Source organism: Pongo abelii, chromosome 13 (assembly GCF_028885655.2).
Source record: "Pongo abelii isolate AG06213 chromosome 13, NHGRI_mPonAbe1-v2.0_pri, whole genome shotgun sequence".
NCBI lineage: Eukaryota > Metazoa > Chordata > Mammalia > Primates > Hominidae > Pongo > Pongo abelii.
In genome coordinates, this window is record NC_071998.2 from 20,135,564 (window position 1) to 20,162,645 (window position 27,082).

Consider the following 27,082-nt stretch of genomic DNA (forward strand, 5'->3'; position numbering starts at 1 on the left):
AATGTTATTTGACAATAAAAAAGAATGAAATACCAATCCACACTATGACATGTCATACTGATCCATGTCAGTATGACAAGCAAAAGAAGATAAGCAAAAGAAGAACACATTATGGTAAGTAAAATAATATATTATGCTAAGCGAAAGAAGCCAGTCACAAAAGAACACATACTGTATAATTCCATTTATGTGAAATATCCAGGATAGGCAAATCTATAGAGATAGACAGTAGCATGGTGGCACGTGCCTGCAGTCCCAGCTACACGGGAGGCTGAGACACGAGGCAGGAGGCAGAGGCTGCAGTGAGCTGAGATCGCACCACTGCACTCCATCCTGGGCAACAGAGTGAGACTCTGTCTCAAAACAGAATAAAAGAAAGTAAATTAGTGGTTACCTGGGACTGGCAGAGGGCAGAATAGGAAGTGACTGCTAAGGGGCACAGGGTTTCTTTTTATAGTATTGAAAATATTCTAAAATTAGATAGTAGTGATAGTTGTCACCTTTCATTTACAGTCTGTGAGAAGGCAAGATGTTAAGAGGGTTCCAAGGTCAAATATCTAGGTAACATCAAGTTAAACAGGTCTCTTTTTCTGCGGGACTTCTCAGAGCCTTTAATCTGTATTACATGCATAATGTGTATAATAAATCACCAAGTCGGGGGAGGCAGTAGGATACAGGATGCATCATTTCCCAAATATGTATGGCCACAGAATCTCTTTTAATGGAGCAGCATCACACAGGACTAGGTTTTGCACACCCCACTGTGGGAAACAATGTGCTTAGCAGTTTTTCCATTCATTCATCAGGCACTACCTGACCACCTACAACACTCATGCAAGACAATCACTTTTGGGCCATAGAGATGAGGCCAATACTTTCCCTGACCTCACAGAAGGCAGGTCTAGGAGAAAGGAAATTAATGGGCTCGAAAAGTTGAACGCACCAGGGGGAGCACAGTGCCAATGCTACAAATAAAATACTATGGGGTGCTATGGAGAAATTCATCCTGACTCTAGACAGAGGAACGCTTCATGGAAGACCCAGCACTTCAGCCAAGCCTTAAGCTGCGGGGGGTTCTGGCCACATGGAGATGGCAGGAAGGGATCTGGCCCAGGAGCCCAGGTCCAAGGGGTGAAAGAGAAGAGAGGGTGCTTGTGGTAGAACAATAAGTGTTGCCTTTAGCTGGAGCACATTGTGAAGGAAGCAGAGTAGTAAGACAAATAGCTGGAAAGGATTGCAGCTTGAAACGTCAGACCAAAAATGTTTAAGCTTGCTCCTACAATAAATGGGGACCCATCCAAGCTTTCTGAGCATGGGGTAAGAGTGGTCCTAAACAAGTCACTCTGTGAGCCTTAGGTGTTTCATCTGTAAAAGGGAGCCCCATTTTATCTGACCTCGGTGTGTGAGGATCAGAGAACTTGGCCACAGGGCAGTGGAGCCCTGAGCAAAGTTTATTACTCGGCAGCAGAACAGCTGTTTCCAGTTCCTTTGGAAGAATGTGTGTCTCAGAAACACCTGACACGTGATATTTCATCTCTGTGGCAGGGCCAGATGGGAAATCCAAGCAAAAATGAAAGCTTCAAAACAGAACATATTTGAAAGTTCTCCTGTAGCAGTCAAATCAGATCTGTATTTGATTTCATTTTATTTTGTTTAGAATGACATAGGGACTGCAAGGAAGGAACAGCTGCTGGAAACGAAGACACAGAAAGAATATAAACAGCAGATTACCAGACTTTCATGTCAAGTACTAAGACAAGAGGTGTGTATGTGTGTGTGTGTGTGTGTGTGTGTGTGTGTCTGTGTGTGTGTCAGAGAGAGAGAGATCAAAAGAGTGTATGTATGTGTGCTCCAGAGAGTGTATATGCATGTGTGTACGAGTATGTATGAGTGTATTTCTGTGTGTATGTCTGTCAGTGTGTTTGTAAATGTTGTAAGTGTGTGTGAGTTGGGGTGTGTCTGTGTGTGTGTAGGTACATGTTGGGGGTAGGGTACAGGGAAAAGCACTCCAGCAAAATTGCTGACCTGTTCACACTGCTCCCACCATATGGTGTAGGAACAAAGCAAGCCGGAGACAGCAATCCCAAGGTGTGGCCAGGACCAGCACAAGCTCCTCCCCCTGGGACACCAGACCTTTATAGATAGAAATCTCAGCAAACCCAGGAGGCTTACCGGGCCGAGCTGTCCCGAGAGCGCCGAAGCCATCTTGCCACCATTTGTTCTATTCTATGTGCTTTCCGTGTCTGGAATAAACTGGTCTCCAGCTCTTCCATTTACCTAAAAGGAAGAAGAGTGTTCTTAAGATGCTAACCAAAATATTCTAAAGAGGATTTTGATAAATCAGGATGATGCTTCCTTTATTTGCCCATTGTAAGACATGCTGATCAAATAACTAGTGTTCTCCTTTTGTCTAAAATCAACATAAACAGGTGCTCAATGTTCACAGAGTGAACAACTTTAGCAACCCTCAATCTTGCAGCAAACAGACTGGGTTTGTATCTTAAACAGTTAAACATAAGGATGAGAGAGTAAAATAGATAACGTTTCTCAAACTTTGTGACTGTGCCCCATAGGAAGAGATACACCTTACCATGTGACACCGTCCTTCCCTCTCCCAACTATGTGTGCAACCCTGGACAATGCGGTTCAGTTTGGCCTGCATCAGAAACCCCATGAACATGGAAGCATTCTTCATCACATGGTGCAGATTCCTCTGAGCGCTGCTGCTTTTGTTCAATCTTTTCTATTTAATTTTTGAATAAGTATTTCACTTACATAATTCAACACTAGCTTATAAAAAAGATAGACAGTTACTGTATTGTGTGCTTAAAAATTTAAGAGGGTAGATCTCAAGTGTTCTTATCATAATAAAAAATATGTAGACGGTGAAAAGTCTGTCTTATACCCTTCCTTGCTCCTACCCACCCAGTTCCCATGCCCATACGTAATCACTGCTCTTGTTTTCCATTTGTCCTTACAGACTTTCTTTTCTTTTCTTTTCTTTTTTTGAGATGGAGTCTCGCTCTGTCACCCAGGCTGGAGTGCAGTGGCACGATCTTGGCTCACAGCAACCTCCACTTCCCGGGTTCAAATTATTCTCCTGCCTCAGCCTCCCGAGTAGCTGGGACTACAGGCACATGCCTCTGCACCTGGCTAATTTTTGTATTTTAGTAGAGATGGGGTTTCACCATGTTGGCCAGGCTGGTCTTGAACTCCTGACCTCAAGTGATCTGCCCGCCTTGGCCTCCCAAAGTGCTGGGATTATAGGCATGAGCCACCACACCCAGACTGTCTTATTCTTTTAAAAAAATTATCTTGGAACACTTTTAGATGTATAAAAAGCTTGCAAAGATAATATAGGGTTCCCATATCCCTTCATTCAGCTTTCCCTAATAGTAACATCTTACATAATAATTTTACCTTTGTAAAAATTAAGAAATTAACATTGGTATAATATTATTAACTGAACTATAGACTATGTTCAAATTTTACCAGTTTTTCACTAATGTGCTTTTTCTGTACCATGATCCAATCTAGGGGTGCTGATTTGCCCAGTGGCTCAGGAATTAGGGGCAGTAAAGTACAGGAGAAAGCAAGGATGAGCATAAGGTTGAAAATATGGAAATACCCACCTAGACAACTATCTCTTTCCCATCCTACTGAAGACAAGAGGCTTATTTTCTGGAGAAAACGAACAAGAGAAGCTTGGGGAGACTTGGCACAATAGACGGTACAGGAATTAAAATAGAAGAAGTAAGTAAAACTCTTCTAACTGAATGACAAGACCTCTTCCTGTGCCCAGTTCTCTGAATACTGTCAGTGAGTACTTTATATCCTGCTATGGTTTGAATGTGTTCCTGAAGTTCATGTGTTGAAAACTTAATTTCCATTGCAACAGGGTTGAGAGGTGAAACTTATAAGAGGTGATTAGGTCATGAAGGCTGTGTCTTCATGAATGGATTAATGCCATTACTGTGGGAGTGAGTTCCTGATAAAAGGATAACTTTGGCCTCTTTCCACACTCTCTTGTGTGCTCTTTTGCCCTTCCACCTTCTTCCATGGGATGATACAGTAAGAAGGCCCTTACCAGATGCCAGCACCTCAATATTAGACTTTCCAGCCTCCAGAACTGTGAGAAATAAATTTCTTTTCCTCATAAATTACCCAGTCTGTGATATTATATAGCAACACAAAACAGACTGAGACATGTCCCAAGCAAAAGATTAGAGAATCCTTCTCTGGAGAACTGAATAGCACCAGAGAAAAGACCTTCAGATATTGACATTTTCAGGATCCCTGCAGTGAAAAGGTAACTTGCTGCCAGATCACCATGCATTGAAATGTATTAATCAATGAGCCAGACCCATCATAACCCATCATACAAAGTTTCCAATTATTTGTTTTACTGCTTTACTCTTACTTATGAATAAATATTTAAGGAAAGCATGCATTATAAAAAACAGACCAAAACAAATAGAAAAATTCAGAAGAAACAGAGACAATGTAGAAAACAGAAGAAAAAAATTTCAATCTATAACTTAAATCTTCAAAAAGATAAAGTATTATATTCATGAAACAAGAAGAGGATTTTTTAAAAATAAACTATCAGAGAATAAGAATGAACACTTGGAAATTAAAAATAAGGCAGCTAGAATAAAAAATTCAATTATTAATAAAAACAGAAAAATAAAGTCAATGAAAGACTGTAGGAAGAGTAACCAAAGCCAAAGACAGAGAAAACATAAAAGACAATAAATGTATAGTATCTGTCCAGGAAGTGTAATATTCATCTAATAGAAGTTCCAGAAGTAGAAAATAAAGGAAATGGAGGTAAGGAAACTGCCAAATAATTCAATAAAAATTTCCTGAAGAACTTAAATTTTCAAATTAAGAATATATACTGATTGCCCACCCTAGTGAATGAAAAAAGACCCACATCAAGTAACAACATTGTAAAATTTCAGAAACTAGAAACAGAAAATATCTTCTAAACTTCCAGAGAGGAAAAAAAAAAGATTACATACAAACAAATGAAATTAAAAATGGCACTAAACTTCTCAGTAATAACAATGGAAGCTGGGAGCCATTGAAGTTCTCAAATTTTTGAGGGAAAAGCATTCTCAGTCTAGAATTCGATACCCTATCAAACTACCAATCAAGTACAAAAGACATTTTTAGATGTTCAGGTCTCTAAAAATTTACCTTTCACACATCCTTTCTCAGGATGCTGACAGACGATGTGCTCCTCCAAAACAAGGAAGTAAGGAAAAAAGAAATTAGATTCAGGATGTTAGGGATGGAATATAGATAAGAGGCAAAATAAGCATCCCAGATGACTGTGAAGGGATGCATTAAGGTAACACCTGTATAAAAGACCTAGAGAGCAACTGTTGAGATGCATGAAGACAGAGGTCTTAGGGAAAAGAAATAGAAATAGATAAGTTGTCTGATGTGTTTGTGTAGAAAATTTCACTGAGAGGCTGTTGGAGGGTATGGGAGAATTAGCAATAAGTACATGAAAAACTAAGCAGATCAAAAACAGAGGGAATTATGAAATCCAAGGAAAATAAAAAGTTGTATAAGAAAATAAAATTATAGTTCACTGCTTGGCTCAACAATGAACAATATTTACATTATCATGATAATGTAAACACTGAAAAATGGTTTCTCAAGAACAGTGATGTAATGATATTGGAATGATATGGTGAAGGGAAGCAGGTGTAGTAGCCTAAGAGCTAAATCCTCGTTTATCATAATAATTAGATAATGTCCAAAATTAATACATTAGAAAATAAGAATGCAAGCATATTTCTAAGAAATATGCAGGAAAATACCAGAGGAAATGGCTAGAAGAGTTGAAAGAGCTTCTAAGAAGAGAAATTCAAGGGTGAGGAGGAGTGGGGCAGAAAATGCTGATTTCTATTATAAACCCTTAATACTATTTTATTAAATGATTTTTAATAATTTTTAACTTAGTTTTAAAAACCGAAGTAATATATTCTTCTAATAGCATACACAGAAAAAATAATGAAAATAAAATCACTTACAATTAGCTACAATCACTACCTCCCAATTAGCAAGTTAATTTTTCATCATTTTTCATGCTTACACATGTATATATGTTTCTTAATTAAAATTATACCTTCCCACTTACGATTTCATAAACATCATTCCATATTAATATTTAAGCATCTACACCATCATTTAAAATGGTTATATGGTATTATTTTCTCTGATCATATCGTAATTTATTTAATAAATCTATCATTGGACATTTGGGTTGTTTCCAATTTTTCACTATTATGGAAGCTTTACAATAAAAATCTTTATTCATGGCAAATGGCTACTTCCCAGATATTTTTGGGGGGATAAATTCCTAGAAGTGAAATTATTGGACATAAACATATGTTCACTTTTAAGAATTTGGATGTATATTGTCAAATTGCCTCCAAGAAGTTACCAGTTTGCACTCCTGCCAGGACAGACCTTTTGAATATTATCACTTAAAAAAACTTTGCCAATAGGATGGAAATTATTGACTTAAAGATTCATATTTTGAAAAACACAGAAGACAAAAGTAAATTATCCTCCATATTCTTATAAAAACAAGACATTGTCATTTTTTAAAATATCTGCTAATGGGATTGAAAGCAGCATTCAGTTATTGGCTTAAATATATATTTATATATAATTAAATATATATTTATAAATAGGAAATGTATATACTTGTATATATGTTTCCCATATAAAAATATATTTCTTGTACATATAGGAAAATATTTTAAAAATTAAATATCACACATAAATCCATCACATTGAAAATTATATAAAATAAGCATCCTACTTCAAGCATCCAACCCATTCCCCTAGAGGTTAACACAGTTAACAATTTGGTATGTATTCATACTATCTTTGTCCTGAATTAATAGAGACCTATATCATGTATATTAACACATCTTTTCTACAAAAATAGAATGTTATACTCAGCAGTCTGCACTTTGTATTTTTTAACCTGCAAATGTATCCTGTATATCTTTCCAGATCAGAACTCATTACAGCTGTGATTGGAAGTTATTTGATTACTAGCACAGCTCAACATTTTTCATGTGCTCTTGGCCATTTATATTTATTTCTTATTACTTTACTGTCTGATTTTTCCTTATTTTTCTGCTGGAATGTTTGCCTTCTTGTCGCCAATTTGTAAAAGCTCTTTTATAATAAGGATTATTTGATGTTCCTTTGCCAAGAACACAAAATAACATCATATTTCTTTGAGACTTACCATGGAGGATCAAGAATGTAGGTTATAGTGTCCTGACAAAACAGAGACAAAACACAGAAGACAGCAGAATAAATATCTAGCAAAACCCATGGGATATTGTTTTGAAATATCAACTGCCCCAGTCGGGCCCCCTCTGGGATCAAGTCCATTGGAAATTCTAGGATATTGATATTAACTTGGTCTGTCTTATGTCTGAGCATCACGCTTTCCTATGGGGTCTAGGAAAGGAGATTTAAAAGCAAGTCATATGAAAACACATTGAAAAATCAAAGAATGTTTATTAAATAAAAACTTGGGGGTGGCCCACACGATCATGGTTCACAAAGAGCCTAAGGGCCACCAAGTGGAAGACACATATTCCACATGATTCTGGAATTTAGAGACAGGATTAATGGGGAAATGCCACAGTGTGGGGGACTCCAGCTCAGACTAAGGCAAGAAATTCATGTTCCTGGTAGATCCAAGCATGGAATGGGTTTCCTCAAGAATTGTTAAGATCTTGGACACTGAAGGTATTCCAGGGGATACTGCATAAACTGCATGAATATAGCAGAAGGGACACGAGGATGGCGTAGAGGGACACATCCATGGAATACATGGAACAGATGACTTCTACAGTTCCTTCCATTCATGCAATCTGAGGTCTCCACTAGATCTCAGAGCCAGGCAAGATGGTATCTGTTGCAGTCTGTCTCAAACTTCAAAGCCCCACATTACCGAGAGTAGTTGGAAATCCTGAAGTAAGTACAGCACTGGAAGAGGCACAATGTCTGATCTCTACATTCTTATAGTTTCCACATGATTGCAGAGTTGTCAGGGATCTCGAACATATCCACAGGACTGAAGGCCATCGAGCCTTTCCACGCCTTTTGAAGGTCTTCAAACTACAGTGGTTACTTTTTAAGAAACTGCTGCCAAATATAATTTAGCTAATTGGTTTCTATAAACATACATGGTTCTAATTAAGAGAATTAATTTGTGTTATATATCTGGACTGTGGGTAGGCAGGTACCTTCATCCAGGGATCCCCAAAGACTAAACAAATGCCTACATCAACCAAGCCATTAAAAGTGCTCCCTGACTCAGCAAGGTCTGAGCAGGAGAGTTTAAAGTCAAGCGAATGACCTGCTAATGGTTTTAATGTTAGCCTCTGCATTGCTGGGCTAATGGAAGGAAGTAAATGTCCACATCATCCAAAACATTTGAATCTTCTCTACAGTCCCACTGCCAAGAAGTCATCTGGCCTCTTATGTTCTGTCATTCCCTGTTGGACCCATCTTATTGTTAGAAAGTTTCTTTACATAAAGCTGAATTCCACTCGTCTGCAGCTTCAGTCCTCCACACCAGTGCTGCCCTCTGGCCACTCCTACCGCCACCACCCAGAATAAATCAGCTCCCTTTCTGGATTCAAACATAGAAATATTTCAGCCTTTCAGTCTCCTTTGCCCCAAATTAAACATCCTCAGCTCCTTCAACAGTTCCTTGTAGTAAGATCTTTTTAGAGCACACATCAACTTGGAAAAATATCTTAAAAGGCATGGACCCTCAAATTGAACACAACTCTGGTTGCCTGCAACAATGTGAATATAAAAACGCAAACTCTCTCAAAATATTTTGTAAATGGAGAAGAAGACTAAATATGTCAAGGTGATAGCTATTTTAAATGCAAACAGACAATTAAGGTTATAAACCCTTCAAAACGGATACAAAATGTGATAATAAAAGACTTCAGGAAACTAGCACAATCTATTGAGAAATGAAAACATCAGTGGAGGCAGCAAAGGATAAAAAGGAAACTGAAGTGCCCAAAATCACTCGCGCTAAATTGAAATTGTAAATAAAACTAGAGAGCGCTTCAAGAAAAACTGTCAGGCACAGAATCAGATTGAAGATTTCAACTTACAAATAATAGGGCTAGCGGAGAAAATGGAAAAGGAGCACACAAAACTGTAATCAAAGAAATAATGAAAGGCAAATTTATTTATTAATTTATTTATTTTGAGACAGAGTCTTGCTTTCTCGCCTAGGCTGGAGTGCAGTGGCGCGATCTCGGCTCACTGCAATCTCCGCCTCACGGGTTCACGCCATTCTCCTGCCTCAGCCTCCCGAGTAGCCGGGACTACAGGCGCCCGCCACCATGCCTGGCTAAATTTTTTTTTTTTTTTTTTGGTATTTTTAGTAGAGACAGGGTTTCACCGTGTTAGCCAGGATAGTCTCGATCTCCTGACCTTGTGATCCACCCGCCTTGGCCTCCCAAAGTGCTGGGATTACAGGTGTGAGCCACACCGCGCCCAGCCGAAAGGCAAATTTATTAAGCTGAAAAATATGTTTCAAAAATAAAGAACACAAAATACAACTCTCAGGTATGCCACAAGGAAGACTCTTCACATATCAACTCAAATTTTTAAACTGCAAAGATTAAAGAATCATCCTTAAAACTTGTTTTAAAAAAGGAAAAGAGAATGATCATTTGAAAAAGAAAGATTATGTTCACGTATTTTGCAGCATATTATTCAGGTATTGACTCAAGTTCATTATCTTTCTCTCTGGGAGATGTAAAAGTTTTACAAGTGCTACTTGAGACACTGTTCTTGAAAGACATCTCGGCTGGGTGCAGTGGCTCATGCCTGTAATCCAAGCACTTTGGGAGGCTGAGCAGGGAGGACTGCTTAAGCCCAGGAGTTGAGACCAGCCTGGGCAACATAGTGAAATCCTGTCTGTACTGAAAATAAAAAAAGTTCGCTGAACATGGTAGTGCACACCTGTAATCCCAGCTAATCAGGAGGCTAAGGTAGGAGGATCACCTGAGCCCAGGAGGTTGAGGTTGCAGTGAGCCATGATTGTGCCACTGCACTGTAGCCTGGGTGACAGAGTAAGACCCTGTCTCAAAAATAAAAAAAATTGGGGAATCATGACTGACTCTTTCCCTGTTTTGTGCCCCACATTGATTCAGTCACCAAATTCTGTTGACCTTGGTCCCAATTGTCTTAATCTCTCATCTCCTCTCCTTTCTCAGTGCTACTGCCTGAGTTCAAACTTTCTATCTGAAGTGCTACAATAACCCCCAGCCAGTCTCCTTACTCTTCGTCAATCTGTCCTCCATGTGACTGACAGAGTGATATAAAATGTAATTCTAATCACATCACTTTTATTTTCAAAAATCCCCCAGTGGTTCCCCTTCATCTTTAGGATAAAGTCTGAGCTCAAGAATTATAGTAATATCAATAACATAACTATGCTAACAATATTACCACTTACTATGTGCCATGCACTAGCTAATCAATGTACACAGGTTATCTTATTTAATGCTTATAACAATTCTCATTTACAAAAAAAGGAAACTGAGGCATGAAGAAGTTAAGTAACCTGGCTAAGAGCATACAGCAAAGAAGTGGCAGAACTCCCTCTCCCTCTCCCCCTCCCCCTCCCCCTCCCCCTCCCTCTCCCTCCCCTTTCTTCGGTCTCCCTCTCCTTCTTTTTTCGGTCTCCCGCTGTTATCGAAGCTGGATTGTACTGCCACGATCTCGGCTCGCTGCAACCTCCCTGCCTCGGGCTCCTGTGACTCTCCTGCCTCGGCCTGCCGAGTGCCTGGGATTGCAGGCGCGCGCCGCCACGCCTGAATGGTTTTTGTATTTTTGGTGGAGATGGGGTTTCACCGTGTTGACCGGGCTGGTCTCCAGCTCCTGGCCTCGAGTGATCTGCCTGCCTCGGCCTCCCGAGGTGCTGGGATTGCAGACGGAGTCTCGCTAACTCAATGCTCAATGGTGCTCAGGCTGGAGTGCAGTGGTGTGATCTCGGCTCGCTGCAACCTCCACCTACCAGCCTCCTGCCTTGGCCTCTTAAAGTGCTAAGATTACAGCCTCTGCCCCGCCGCCACCCCGTCTAGGAAGTGAGGAGCATCTCTGCCTGGCCGCCCATCGTCTGGGATGTGAGGAGCCCCTCTGCCCGGCCGCCCTATCTGGGAAGTGAGGAGCGCCTCTGCCCGGCCGCCCATCATCTGGGAGGTGAGGAGCCCCTCTGCCCGGCTGCTACCCCGTCTGGGAGGAAGTGAGGAGCACCTCTGCCCGGCCGCCCCGTCTGGGAGATGAGGAGCACCTCTGCCCGGCCACCCCGTCTGGGAGGTGAGGAGCGCCTCTGCCTGGCCGCCACCCCGTCTGGGAGGAAGTGAGGAGCGCCTCTGCCCGGCCGCCCCATCTGGGAAGTGAGGAGCGCCTCTGCCCGGCCGCCACCCCGTCTGGGAAGTGAGGAGCGCCTCTGCCCGGCCGCCACCCCATATGGGAAGTGAGGAGCGCCTCTGCCTCGCCGCCACCCCGTCTGGGAAGCGAGGAGCGCCTCTGCCTCGCCGCCACCCCGTCTGGGAAGTGAGGAGCGCCTCTGCCCGGCTGCCACCCCATATGGGAAGTGAGGAGCGCCTCTGCCCAGCCGCCCCTTCTGGGAGGTGAGGAGCGCCTCTGCCCAGCCGCCCCGTCTGGGAGGTGAGGAGTGCCTCTGCCCGGCCGCCCCGTCTGGGAGGTGAGGAGCGCCTCTGCCTGGCCGCCACCCCGTCTGGGAGGAAGTGAGGAGCGCCTCTGCCCGGTTGCCCCATCTGGGAAGTGAGGAGCGCCTCTGCCCGGTTGCCCCATCTGGGAAGTGAGGAGCGCCTCTGCCTGGCCGCCACCCCGTCTGGGAAGTGAGGAGCGCCTCTGCCTGGCCGCCACCCCGTCTGGGAGGAAGTGAGGAGCGCCTCTGCCCGGTTGCCCCATCTGGGAAGTGAGGAGCGCCTCTGCCCGGTTGCCCCATCTGGGAAGTGAGGAGCGCCTCTGCCTGGCCGCCACCCCGTCTGGGAAGTGAGGAGCGCCTCTGCCTGGCCGCCACCCCGTCTGGGAGGAAGTGAGGAGCGCCTCTACCCGACTGCCACCCCGTATGGGAAGTGAGGAGCGCCTCTGCCCGGCCGCCCACTCTGGGAAGTGAGGAGCGCCTCTGCCTGGCCGCCCACTCTGGGAGGTGAGGAGCGCCTCTGCCTGGCCACTCCGTCTGGGAAGGGAGGAGCGCCTCTGCCCGGCCACCCCGTCTGGGAGGTGAGGAGCGCCTCTGCCCAGCCGCCACCCCGTCTGGGAGGAAGTGAGGAGCACCTCTGCCCGGCCGCCCCGTCTGGGAAGTGAGGAGCGCCTCTGCCCGGCCGCCACCCCGTCTGGGAGGAAGTGAGGAGCACCTCTGCCCGGCTGCCCCATCTGGGAAGTGAGGAGCGCCTCTTCCCGGCTGCCCCATCTGGGAGGTGAGGAGCGCCTATGCCCGGCTGCCCCATCTGGGAGGTGAGGAGCGCCTCTGCCCGGCTGCCCCATCTGGGAAGTGAGGAGCGCCTCTTCCCGGCTGCCACCCCATATGGGAAGTGAGGAGCGCCTCTGCCCAGCCGCCCCTTCTGGGAGGTGAGGAGCGCCTCTGCCCAGCCGCCCCGTCTGGGAGGTGAGGAGCGCCTCTGCCCGGCTGCCCTGTCTGGGAGGTGTACCCAACAGCTCCGAAGAGACAGCGACCATTGGGAGCGGGCCATGAGGACGATGGCGGTTTTGTTGAAGAGAAGAGGAGGAAGTGTGGGGAAAGGAAGGAGAGATCAGATTGTTGCTGTGTCTGTGTAGAAAGAGGTGGGCATAGGAGACTCCATTTTGTTCTGACTAGGAGAAATTCTTCTGCCTTGGGATGCTGTTGATCTATGGCCTTTCCCCCAGCCCCGTGCTCTCTGAAACATGTGCTGTGTCAACTCAGGGTTAAATGGATTAAGGGCGGTGCAAGATGTGCTTTGTTAAACAGATGCTTGAAGGCAGCATGCTCTTTAAGAGTCATCACCACTCCCTAATCTCAAGTACCCAGGGGCACAAACACTGCAGAAGGCCGCAGGGTCCTCTGCCTAGGAAAACCAGAGACCTTTGTTCATGTGTTTATCTCCTGACCTTCTCTCCACTATTATCCTATGACCCTCCCATATCCCCCTCTCCGAGAAACACCCAAGAATCATCAATAAATACTTCATAAATTTAAAAAAAAAAAAAAAAAAAGAGCAACTGCAGAAGACTGGCGGCAATCACCTCCTCCTCCTCCTTCTCATCTCAGGCCCCCAACGAATTGTCCTTCCAACTCCAACCCTGGCAGAATTCCTTGGTGGCTCATTGCGCGCCCTAGCCCTTCTTCCCTCAGGGCTAGCCCAATTTTTGGCTTCACATACACAGACTAAAACAAACAAACAAAAAATCACATAGATAAAACCTTTGTATTAAAAATATTTTCACCATAAAAAAAAAAAAAAAAAAAAGAAGTGGCAGAACTGGAATTAAAAATCAGATTAGCTTGCTTGTCTCTGAAGCTGGACTCAGCCATTCCATCCCACTGCCTCCCCCCGGCCTTGGGATGGCAGCCAAAGCCTTTTGTGATCTGGCCCTGCCTACCCGCCAACTTCATCTCCCTCACACAACACTCTGCAGAACTGTATTACCTGTTGTTCCCCACAAAGACTTTGGTTTCTCATGCCCTCGTGTCTCTGCAGATACTGTTCCTTTGCCTAGTCCATACTCCCTGCCTGCACACCCATCAAATTCCTACTCGCACTTCAATGAACAGGCACAGTAGTGTACTGGATTCGCACAGAACACTCCCCTCTCCAGTTTGTTTTCTCATCTGCAAAAACAATGATAACGACCCCTGCCCAGCCTATCAATCAGGGTTGGTGTAAGGCTTACATTCCATTATGCTGTGACAATGCTTTGAAAACTATAAAGTTCTACGGAAATATGCCCAAGAAACATCTCTTTTTCTGAGGCAGTGTGAGCTCAGTTGTGTGACCAAATTTGTGTGTGGCAAAAGTTTGAAGTAGAAGAAGTCTATTTCTGCCACAAAAAGGAATGAGGTCTTGATGCACGGTACGGCATGGATGAACCTTGAAAGCATTACGCTAAGTGAAAGAAGCCAGACACAAAAGGCTACATGATTTCATATAAATGTCAGATTCCATTTATATGAAATGTCTAGAACAGGTAAATGTATAGAGATAGAAAACTGATTAGTGGTTGTGAAGGCAGTGGGAAGGGAAATGGGAACTGACTGCTAATGGGTGAGAGATGTCTTTTTAAGGCGATAAAAATGTCCTAAAATTAGACAGTGGTGATAGCTGCACAATTTTGTGAATATTCTAAAAACCACTAATTGTATAATTTAAAGGGTCAATTTGATGGTATGTGAATTGTATCTTAATTTTAAAATGAAAAGAAAAAATGTTTATTTCTGGTGCCCAGCTTCACCCTTCTGTCCTCCTTTGCTTGCCAGTAAGTAATAACCCCAACTCTGTAAGGAATCTGTTTTTCTCATCTTTCCACCATTTTTTCTTAGTAAAACCCTATAAGCATTAGAAGCACCTGGAAGACTGGTTAAAGCATAGATGTCTGAGCCACAGAGTTTCTGCTTCAGGAGGTCTAGGGTAGGGCCCAAGAATTTGCATTTCTAACCTCCCTCCAGATAAAACCTAGGGAATGCTGAAAAGAGCACTGAACTAGATATCAGGAGACCTGGTTTCCTTCCTGGCTTTGCCTTTAATTAATCCTAGAATTGCACAAGTTGTCAAGCCTCTGGTTATCCCTTTATCTTAACATTGCATTTTTCTAAGTATCTGCCAATTGTAAAATTGTATTATCTTGTCGCTTAAGTCTTCCAGGGATCCCCATCCCTAAAATCCAACATCTTCCTGGATGTCCAACTCTGTCTCCCACTATTGCCCCCAAAAGACTGCTCTCTTGGCCAATTTGGGGAAGGAGGGAAACTAACATTTTCACCTGTAGATTTCATTCACTCCTCATAACAACCCCACATAGTGGGAATCCGTAACTCCATTTGGAAGACAAGACATTGAGGCTTGGAGAGGTTAAAAAACTTCCTCAAAGTGGCCAAAGGGAACCCAAGGCCCATCCTTCTCCTGTCAAGTAATTCTCTGTTCTGAAGCTTCTCTGCCTCTCAAAAAAAAGCCCCGAGGTAGCTCTTCTTGTGTCTTTGTTCTGATCTCTTCCACTTTCTGGGACTTATTCAAATCCTATGTAACTGTCAACACTTAGCTCAAACCCACCACATTTAGGATGAGTTCCTGGCCACCCGCCTACCATGTTTCACCAGGTTCCCCAATCACAGAGCTGCTGTGTAGTCTTGCTCTTCCATACAGCCTGTGATCATCTCCTTTATGCTCTTGTCTTGTGTTTTCTAACTTCATATGGATTCAGGTCTTGTTTTCTGTCCCTCAGATTGTAAACTCCTTGAGGGTAGGGGAGAAAAGTACCCTGTTTCTTTACAATCCCTGCAGAGCCTAGCAGAATGCCTTCAGCTCAATCGAGATTTGTTGAATTAATAACAGCGAGTTACAGATGTCTGAAATGCTATGCTAAGATGAGAACCCCAGAACAATAAGCAGCTATAACTATGGAACCTTCTAAGCCCAAAGGAAAAGCTACTGGCAGATATTTTAGGGAAGTTCACATTACATTTCTAATGTCAATCATTTGATGTTGCCTTGGTTCATTACCGTGATCATAGCTTAGTGAGTGATAACGGGCTCACACATCTGCATGAATTTCTTAAAAAGAATTCAGATTGCTATGACACTTTATCAGAAAAATGACATTCTTAGAAAGGAAGGAAGGGGGACTTATCTATTAGACCACATGATTATTCCTCAAAGTGCAGTTACAACCAGGACCCCAGGAAGGAGTTTCAAACCTCTCTTCCCTACTCAGGGATCTCAGTCAAGTCTTTCACAGCAACACAGGCCCTGATATTTTAACCTCACACGTCATTTCACCTGTGGCCATAAGAAGCTGAGGTAAAGCCAATTGTTTATTTTCTTTTTTCTTTTCTTTCTTTTTTTTTTTTTTTTTTTTGAGACAGAGTCTGGCTTTGTCTCCCAGGCTGGAGTGCAGTGGCCCCATCTTGGCTCACTGAAGCCTCTGCCTCCTGGGTTCAAGTGATTCTCTCACCTCAGCCTCCAGGGTAGCGGGGATTACAGGCACGTGCCACCACGCCCGGCTAGTTTTCTTATATTTTTAGTAGAGACAGGGGTCTTGTTATGTTGCCCCAGCTGGTCTCGAACTCCTGGCCTCCAGTGATCTACCTGCCTTGGCTTCCCAAAGTGCTGGGATTACAGGCATGAGCCACTATGCCTAGCTCAAATTGTTTCTTTTCATTTCTTATTTTGGGATGGCACTACATATCATTCTTCTTCCTCCTCCATCTTCCCTTCCCTCCTTTAAGTCTCTCTCTCCAACAGGAACCCCTCCCCTCTTTTTATTATAGAAAAGTGCATTGAATACCTGAAAGGCGGTTTATCATGGACCAGAGAAAAAACAATGCTCACAGCTGGTTCTCTAGGTTTTCTGAGCCTTTCATTCATGTCAAGAAGTTCTGGCTGCCTGTATCCTCTGCCATCTCACCTTGCCTTGCACACCAGATGAAAAGGAGATGCAGGAGGTGGGAAAGCATCCTGGACCCCCATCACCCCAGGGTGGCATTCCCCAAAGACAGTTGACCTCAAACTGCCCTCCTGACTTTTGCCATGTCAACAAACTGCCAGACCACCACACCTGCAAAACATGGTCTGCATAAAACAGATTCTATAATACAGTGCCTCCCGTTTTAGCTTCATCCTAGACAATAGTATTCATTCAACCACAGGTTTGATCATGCTGGATATGTTTTTTTCTTGGTGCACATTAAAATAAATATATAGCAATTTAAACAAAAAGCACTCATTCACATATCCACTAAAATAGTCTTGAGTGTCGTGTGGTACAAAGACAAGCCTTTGGGAACACTAGTTCAGGGCATCGTCATGCCCCTCAGATTTCCCATCTGCCTAACAGGATTAGACATCTCTTAGAAAGGGCTTAGCCTCTTATCAAGCTCAGTACAGATGGTCTCTGCATGGCCCTTTGAGAGCTACAGGGTGGCAACAGGAACAGGCAGATCTAATGGGGATCCAGGCTGTGCCTTTCTCTTGCTAGGGATCTGAGGGGATGGGGACCCAGGCCACTCCTAGTGGAAGACTGGAAGTTGGTCACACAAGTCATCCACTTTACCAGATAGACAGTATCCCTAGAAAGGATGTGGGAAAGGGCTGAAACGAACACCAATGCCAACACTGGTGTTGTTGATGTGACCTGTAAGGCCTCACATCACCATGTTTGTCTTACTGCTTACCCTCAAGCAGCCTCAGTGATGGATGGCAAATGACATTGCTGAGTCAGCTGTGGCTGCTGAACCCCTTGTCTCCACCCTGGTGCAGAGAAAGAGCACTGTGCAGGGAGACAGGAGAACAGCAATCAGGTTCCTGCTCTGCTCCCAACTGGACATGTGACCCAAGTCACATCCCTTCCCTCCGTGTCTGTTTTCCTACCTGTAAAGGTAAGAGTTACACATGGATAAAATTTGAAAATACTGTGCTTCCTGAAAGGAGCCAATCACAAAAGACCACATATTCTATGATCCCATTCATATGAAAGTCCAGTAGGGAACTCTGTAGAGACAGAAAAGAGATTAGTGGTTGCTTAGGGTTGGGGAATCAGGGCATGGAGGAGTGATAGTGAAAGAGTAAAAGACTTCTTTTAGGGGAGATGAAAATGTTCTCAAGTTGACTATGCTGATGTTAGTACATATCTGCGAATATACCAAAACCTCTGAATTGTATGCTTTGAATGAGTAAATTGCATGGTATATGAATTATATCACAATAAAGGTGTTTTACAAAAACAAATGCCATAAAAGGAGAAAAAGAAAAGTGATGGGGTTAGAAACATGACCTCAAAGCCCTTTCAAACCAGAAGTTTCTGACTTTCTTTAAACAAACTACAGTTCCCCAAATGCTTCTGGCCACCAGACTTCTCATCAGTTTTGGGCAGACTGCTGCTCTCTCAAAAGATGTTTTTCACCCAACAAACATCTGGCCCTATGCCAATGTCTGTGGGGAGCAGGAAGATGCAACCACAGTGTCTGCCCACCAGGGGCTCCAACACACGGTAGATGGCAAGACCGTGAGAGAGGGCTGCATGGAGGGGAAGGGCTCAGAAGAAGGGAGATCACCTCTAGGTCAGGGGAGCACCGAGATTAGAGGCTTCTCCATGCCAGAAGCACCTGTGCTGGGCCCTAAAAGGCTGATGAGGACCATGGGGCCTGTGTAGCCTACTTGGAAAAGCTAAGGGCCCAGGCCAAGTGCGGTCTATCTGGGGCTATTCTGGGCCCTGCCCTGACTTGGGAGGCTCACACAGAACATTAGGTTCCTGGAAAGTGTTTTGATGGCAGAGGTGCAGCTGACTCTGCAGTGACTCCAGGTCTTGCGATACCTTCACTTCCTTCATTTATTCTATAGGTATTTATTCAGTATCCTCTATGTGCCTGGCACTGTTCTAGGTCTTGGGAGTCATTAGGAGCAAAAAAGACAAAAATCACTACTCTTGTGGAGCTTACATTCTAATACAGGTTCTCACTAGACAAGAAACAATGAACAAAAAAGGAAATTAAGACTGTTGGAAAGTGGTAAGTACGCCGGGTGTGGTGGTTCGTGCCTGTAATCCCAGCACTTTGAGAGGCTGAGGTAGGTGGATCACTTGAGGTCAGGAGTTTGAGACCAGCTTGGCCAACAGGGTGAAACCCCGTCTCTACTAAAAATACAGAAATTAGCCAGACGTGATGGCACATGCCTGTAATCCCAGCTACTTGGGAGGCTGAGGAAGGAGAATCACTTGAACCTGGGAGGTGGAGGTTGCAGTGAGCCGAGATTGCACCACTGTACTCCAGCCTGGGCAACAGATTGAGACTCCATATAAAAAAAAAAAAAAAAGAAAGTGGTAAGTACTAGAGGGGAAAAGAGAGAGAATCAGCATCAATGCCTTGAAGCTGGAGGTCACGGGTAGGCAGAATTTTAATCACTCTGAGATCTCCCACACATATCTCCAGAGAACTCTAGGGTTCTGCCCTTTCTTTCCAATTCTCTGAGTCAAATCTCTAGCCAAGGGCTTAGCCACGACACATCTGGACAAATGTCACCATGGGTCCTATTTCCATTTCTTCCTCTCTGAATCAATGCTAATATCCACAGATTCAAGAAACACTCAATGATCATCAACAATATGCCAAGTACGGGGGCTGTGGGGGACACAGATAAGCAGGCACAATTCTCACCCTCAAGGAGCCTGCATTTCACCAGAGAAGTCAGACACATACACACCTAATCAGAATTCAAAGCAAAAGAAAGGAAGTGATCTGCTAGCAGTGTGAGCAAAGGTTGCAAGGTTTTTGAACCATGGTCTATAGTTTTCAAAGCACTCTCATGGGTAGGTGATCTTGTTTGGTGGTCACATCATGGTATTCCTCCTTCCAAGCTTTCACAGTGCACTACTGGACTCACAGTTCTTCCCCAGTGACCTTTCATGCCAACAGCACAGGCCTTGTCATGTCCTAGTTCCAACCCCGACTCTCACTAACCTTGTGCTAACCTTGCATCCTTGGACAAGTTACCTTAGCCTCCCTGAGCCTGTACTGTCATCTGTGAAATGGGGCTGACTTCACCTGCCCCACAGTAAATTAGATAAAATATGTGAAGTTCTACCAGAATGCATGGCACAAAGAAAGTCCTCAATGACAGTAGCTATGATGTTACTCTTCATTTCAGAAGGTTATCCTCTTGAAGCTTAACTGTTTCATCTGTCTTTTTTGTCTTCCTAACTCAATTCCTAAACCGCATTTCTCTCCAGCTGCCCTCAGTCCTAACCACTGGGTAATGAATTACTGAATGAATGAATCAATCAACCAACCAACTGGAAATTGGAATGAGGGAGAGAGAAAAGGCATGGACGACTCTCAGGTTTCTGGTTTGGGTGGCTGGGGATGGTGGTCCCTTTCACCATGAAAGAAAACATTAGGAGAAGAGTGGGTTCGAGAAGTAAGTTGAAGAGTTTGCTTGGGAAATGCTGAATTTGCAGTACTGAAGGACAGTCATCATGTCTAGTAGATAGTTGGAGCTAAAAATAAAAATCTGACAGTCATCAGGTTGTAACTGTGAGAATGAATAATTATCCTATGAGATGCTGCATATCAAAACTGGGGCCCTTTACATAAGACCAATGCCCAGGTTCCACCCACCCACCCCCAGATACTGATTCAACTCAACTGGGGTGGGGCCTGGGCAGGGGCCTGGGCAGGGTTTCTTACAGGAGCTCTTGGTAATTGTAATGTGTAGCTAGCATTGAGAACCATTAGGGTAGGATGAGCAGAGCTGAGGAAGGAATGACGGTGACACCATGATTTTAGGGGCTGAAGAACCTAGGAAGCCATGAAAGGAAACTGAGAATGAATGATTAGAGAGGCCTGAGAACAACCAAAGAAGCCTGGGGAGAAAAAAAGGTTCAGAAGACTATGTAGACATTTGGTGGCTCCTCAATAAGTTACACGTAGAATAACTTTGACCCAGCTTTTCCACTTCTTGGTACCTACCCAAAAGAACTGAAAACAGATGTTCAAACAAAAACTTGTACACTAATGTTCATAGCAACACTATTCACAATAGCCAAAAGGTGGCAACAAACCAAACATCCATCAACAGATGAAAGGATAAACTCCTTGTGATATATCCATACAATGGGATATTATTCAGCCATAAAGTGCAATGAAATACTGATACATGTTACAATATAGACGAACCTCGAAAACATCCATGCTGAGTGACAGAAGCCAGACACAAAAGGTCACATGTTATATGATTCCATTTATATGAAATATCAAGAAGAGACAAGTCTATATAAAGACAGAAAGCAGCTTCATGGTTGCCAAGGATTGGAGGAGAAGGAAATGGAGAATGATGAATAGATATGGGATTACTTTTTGGGGTGATGAAAAATTTCAGAACTAGGTAGTGGTAATAGTTGTACAACATTGTGAATGTACTTTATGCCACTGATCTGTACGCTTTCACATGGTTTAAAAATGGTAAATTTAACGTTATACGTATTTTACCATAAAAAAGTACATAACCAACCATGTCAAATACAGCCAAGACGGCCAAAAGATCCATCGGAAAAGGGTCCACAGACTTGGCAATTAGGACCTTCAGATAACACATTCTCCTTGGTGCCTCCTGTTACTGTACAGCCGCACAAAGTAGCTGGGAGCTGGGCTAGAAGCCTGCTAGGGCCTTTCCAGCTCAGAGGTTATAAAATCTGGTGGTCTTTAGTGCTCCTTTGCCATTCAGTGTGACGTTCTTTTCCTCTCCATAGGCTTTTTGGTTGTTACAAATGCCCTGAATCTGTTAAAATTCTCTCGACAACCATCTGGGCATAATTCAACAAAATTGTAGAATGTGAATTCAAAGTCTAGATTTGTTTTTTTTACTATCAAATGATTCATCTAATGTCATTACACACCAACTAATTTTCAACAGCCTCTGGGCATGTTTGATACCACACACACCAAAAACAAAACCCACAGCAACTACAGTACTTGGGAAATTCAGACTAAGTTGCAAGGTTTTTGAACCGTGGTCTATAGTTTTCAAAGCACTCTCATGGGCAGATGATCTTGTTTGGTGGTCACATCATGGTATTCCTCCTTCCAAGCTTTCACAGTGCACTACTGGACTCACAGTTCTTCCCCAGTGACCTTTCATGTCAACAGCACAGGCCTCGTCATGTCCTGGTTCCAACCCCGACTCTCACTAACCTTGCATCCTTGGACAAGTTACCTTAGCCTCCCTGAGCCTGTACTGTCATGTGTGAAATGGGGCTGACTTCACCTGCCCCACAGTAAATTAGATAATATTTGTGAAGTTCTACCAGAATGCATGGCACAAAGAAAGTCCTCAATGACAGCAGCTATGATGTTATTCTTCATTTCAGAAGGTTGGACTCCCAGAGTTCTAGCCCATATGAAGCTGCTTGCCACCCTGGTGGGCTGAGATTTGACTCCACATTTCTGTGTCTGGGGAAGGAAGGCAGGATTACAAACCTATCACACTAATAAACAGTAACAACCACCACCACAGCACAAGCAACCAAGAATGGCTTGCAGGGCTGGGCCCGGGACATGCCCCGCAGAGCTCTTGCCCACGACTATGACATCAAGACTCTGTCCTGACTTTGAGGTTCCTTCCCTGAAAATCCTCACCCTTTTCATAGACTTGTTGCTGGCCATGGGTTTGCGGGCCCCTAGACTCTGCATTTTTCAATTCTAGTCCCTGGACTCTAGACTCCACTTTACAGGTCTGCAGCCATCTCAAATCAAGGGATTTGGTCCAAAAGTAAATGCAATTCGTTGCATTAGATCCTCTTTCCTCTGGGATCTGTGCTGAGTGTGGTAGAGAAGATGAAGATTAAGCAGACACAGCCCTTGCCCTTCGGGTGTTCATGGTGTTATAGAGCAGACAAGCCACATGGAAAACTCCTAACCAATATAAGGCAGAGAGTGGAGCCCATAAGAATGGGCTGTCTAAAATGCTATAAGGAGTCTAGGATGAGTCCTGCCAACAGCAGGGCAGTGTGTGTCTTGCTCATCTCTGCATGGGACTTAGGAACGGCTGATTGCTGTCAGGCAGCCAAAAATGCCAGGTGCCGCCTGCCAATCAGGACCCTATGCAAAGGTTCAGGCCAACAGGCCACTCTGGCTGTCTTAATTAAGCCCTAATTAAGCATTCTATCCGGAAACCTCTTCTCCCTCCTGTAGAGCTGCCCAGTTTACAGCAAACAATTCAGGGAGCCGGGTCAGCTGTTAGGAGGTGGCAGCCAGTAGGAGTGGCACCAACAGCTGTGAATGAACGCCAACTCGATTCAGAGATCGCCGAAAACCGCAGGACCCAGGAACTCAGAAATTCAGTCCTAATTAAGCACTCTGCCCTCTGTCCCTAACCTCAGTAGAGAAAAGTGTCCAGTTTGAGTCACCCCACTTTAAAAGTACATAGAGATGATCAGGGCTGGGAGTTCTGCCTAAGGAAAACAGGAAAACACTATGCAGCAAGATGCTCCCCGAGACACGAGCTCCAGGAATGAAAAACAGAACTGGACACAGAAGCATGCTTAGGTAAGTTACAGCATGTCTTCTTCCTTGAATTTCCAAAAAATGAGAACCGGAAACCATGTAACATTCCAGAAAAAGCCTTTTCTGGATTTAATGTAGAGTATAAACCACAGGCCATAAAGCTGTATCTATGCTCTGGGTACAACTGTAAAAGTGATGCGGAGCACAGACAGGCAAGAACACAAAACAACAAGCTTGATCTGATGGATGCTGGGTTTAGGCAGCCAATTCTTTTTGTTTCTATTTTAATTCCCATTGTTACTGTTTGTACAGCAATGATACCTCTTTTAAGGATCAGAGAGATGATCTCTCAGAAGAGAATCAAAGCTTTACAGGTTGAAGCAAAGGTTCTCCAGGGAGTGGCAACAGGACAGGTGAACACACACCAGTTCGAGCAGCAGCAGGTGCACACCTCGTTTTGCCCTGGCACTGCACCCTGTGTGGCTCTCAGCAAGTCTCTTCTTCTAATACCTCCATTTCCATCTCTAGATCTAGAAGGATTCTAAGGCCCCTGCCACCTCCAAGTTCATAATTCTGACTGGTGGAGAGGTCAGATCAGAGGTCTAATCTATTCTCTCATCTGCAGGCACTGACCAGCCCATGCTGGGACACACCTGTGGCACCTACATCATGAGCAGCATTAAACACCCTACTCTCCCCACTTCCCAAGCCCAGAACCCAGGCATCCACCTGAGAGTCTTCGTACCCTCCCCCCATATCCAACCACTTTCCAACTCCTGTAAATGTGACCTCCTTAACATCTCTCAAGTTTCCACTTCTTTCTATCCCCACCGCCATCACACACATTCAGGCCGGCATGATTTGTATTTTTTTTTTTTTAAACAGTCTCACTCTGTCACCCAGGCTGGAGTGCAGTGGCACGATCTCCCCTCTCTGCAACCCCCATCTCCCAGTTTCAACTGATTCTTGTGCCTCTGCCACCTGAGTAGCTGGATTACTGGTGTGTGCCACCACCCCGATTCATTTTTATATTTTTAGTGGAGATGGAGTTTCACCATGTTGGCCAAGCTGATCTCAAACTCCTGACTTAGAGTGATCCAACCACCTCAGCCTCCCAAAGTGCTGAGATTACAGGCATGAGTCACCATACCCCACCATGATCTCTTTCTTATGTGGATCATTGTGGCACCCGGTCTCCCTACCTTCAGTCTTGCTCCTCTTCCAATCTATTCCACACACCACAGAGTGATCTTTCTCAGAGATGAAAGTTTGACCTTGTCACTTTCCTGTGTACAACTCTATAGTGTCACCCCATAACTTTTAGGATCATTTTTTAGGGCCCATGGTGTGAATTCTAAAGCCAGACCTCTTGGGCTCTGATACGGTTTGGTTTGGCTGGGTCCTCATTTAAATCTCAACTTGAATGTATCTCCCAGAACTCCCACATGTTCTGGGAGGGACCCAGGCAGAGGCAACTGAATCATAGGGGCCAGTCTTTCCTGTGCTATTCCTGTGATAGTGAATAAGTCTCACAAGATCTGATGGGTTTATCAGGGGTTTCCACTTTTGCTTCTTCCTCATTTGCTCTTGCCGCCACCAGGTAAGAAGTGCCTTTCGCCTCCTACCGTGATTCTGAGGCCTCACTAGCCATGTGGAACTGTAAGTCCAATTAAACCTCTTTTTCTTCCCGGTCTCAGGTATGTCTTTATCAGCAGTGTGAAAACAGACTAATACAGTAAACTGGTACCCGTAGAGTGGGGTGCTGCTGAAAAGATACCCCCAAATGTGGAAGCGACTTTAGAACTGGGTAACAGAAGTTGAAACAGTTTGGAGGGCTCAGAAGAAGGCAGGAAAATGTGGGAAAGTTTGGAACCTCCTAGAGACTTGTTGAATGGCTTTGACTGAAATGCTGATAGCAGTATAAACAATAAGGTCCAGGCTGAGGTGGTCTCAGATGGAGATGAGGAACTTATTGGGAACTGGAACAAAGGTGACTCTTGTTATGTTTTAGCAAAGAGACTGGCAGCATTTTGCCCCCGCCCTAGAGATTTGTGGAACTCTGAACTTGAGAGGGATGATCTAGAAGAAAAAAATTTTTCTTCTAGAAAAATTTCTAGAAGAAATTTTTAAGCAGCAAAGCATTCAAAATGTGACTTGGGTGCTGTTAAAGGCATTCCATTTTAAAAGGGAAACAGAGTATTAAAGTTCAGAAAATTTGCTGCCTGATGATGCAATAGAAAAGAAAAACCCATTTTCTGGGAGAAATTCAAGCCAGCTTCAGAAATCTGCATAAGTAGCAAGGAGCCTAATGTGAATCCCCAAGACAATGGGGAAAATGTCTCCAGGCCATGTCAGAGACCTTCATGGCAGCACCTTCCATCACAGGCACAGAGGCTCAGGAGGAAAAAGTGGTTTCATAGGCCAGGCACAGGGTCCCCCTGCTGTGCGCAGCCTAGGGTCTTGGTGCCCTGTGTCCCAGCTGCTCCAGCCATGGCTGAAAGGGGCCAATGTACAGCTTGGGCTGTGGCTTCAGAGGGTGGAAACCCCAAACCTTGCCAGCTTCCACGTGGTGTTGAGACTGCAGGTGCACAGAAGTCAAGAATTGAGGTTTGGGAACCTTCACCTAGATTTCAGAAGATGTGTGGAAATGCCTGGATGTCCAGGCAAAGTTTGCTGCAGGGGTGGGGCCCTCATGGAGAACTTCTGCTAGGGTAGTGCGGAAGGGAAATGTGGGGTGGGAGCCCCCATACAGAGTCCCTACTGGGGCACTGCCTACTGGAGCTGTGAGAAGAGGGCCACCATCCTCCAGACCCCAGAATAGTAGATCCACCAAAAGCTTGCACCAGGAGCCTAGAAAAGCCGCAGACACTCAACGCCAGCCCATGAAAGCAGCCGGGAGGGAGGCTGTACCCTGCAAAGCCACAGGGGCGGAGCTGCCCAAGACCATGGGAACCCACCTCTTGCATCAGCTTGACCTGCATGTGAGACCTGGAGTCAAAGGAGATCATTTTGGAGCTTTAAAATTTGACTACTCTGCTGGATTTTGGACTTGCATGGGCCCTGTAACACCTTTGTTTTGGCCAATTTCTTCCATTTGGAATGGCTGTGTTTACCCAATACGTGTACCCCCATTGTATCTAGGAAGTAACTAGCTTGCTTTTGATTTTAAAGGCTCATAGGCAGAAGGGACTTGCCTTGTCTCAGATGAGACTTTGGATTGTGGACTTTTGGGTTAATGTTGAAATGAATTAAGACTTTGGGGAACTGTTGGGAAGGCATGATTGGTTTTGAAATGTGAGGATGTGAGATTTGGAGGGGCCAAGGGCGGAATGATATGGTTTGCCTGTGTCCCCATTCAAATCTCAACTTGAATTGTATCTCCCAGAATTCCCACATGTTCTGGGAGGGACCTAGGGGGAGGTAACTGAATCACGGGGGCTGGTCTTTCCCATGCTAGTCTCATGATAGTGAATAAGTCTCATGAGATCTGATGGGTTTATTGGGAGCTTCCGCTTTTGTTTCCTCCTTATTTTCTCTTGCCTCTCGCCTCCTGCCATGATTCTGAGGCCTCCCCAGCCTGTGGAACTGTAAGTACAATTAAACCTCTTTTTCTTCCCAGTCCCGGGTATGTCTTTATCAACAGGGTGAAAACAGACTAATACAGGCTCATATCTCAGCCATGCCACTTGCTAGATCTGTGACTATGGGCAGGTTACTTCACAATTTTGTGCTTTGGTTTCCCCACTTATAAGATGCCAATAACAATAGTACCTACCTCAT

General features: G+C 44.4%; 1 protein-coding gene across 1 annotated transcript in view; it reads right to left on the reverse strand.

Moving 5' to 3' along the window:
* FRMPD1 (FERM and PDZ domain containing 1) overlaps positions 1-27,082 on the reverse strand; it is a 100,245-nt gene that overhangs the window by 51,746 nt on the left and 21,417 nt on the right. Inside the window, exon 2 of the mRNA XM_002819604.4 lies at positions 2,173-2,277. Coding sequence (XP_002819650.4) covers positions 2,173-2,273 — 101 coding nt within the window. The 5' untranslated portion in view covers positions 2,274-2,277. The remainder of the gene's footprint in view (positions 1-2,172; positions 2,278-27,082) is intronic.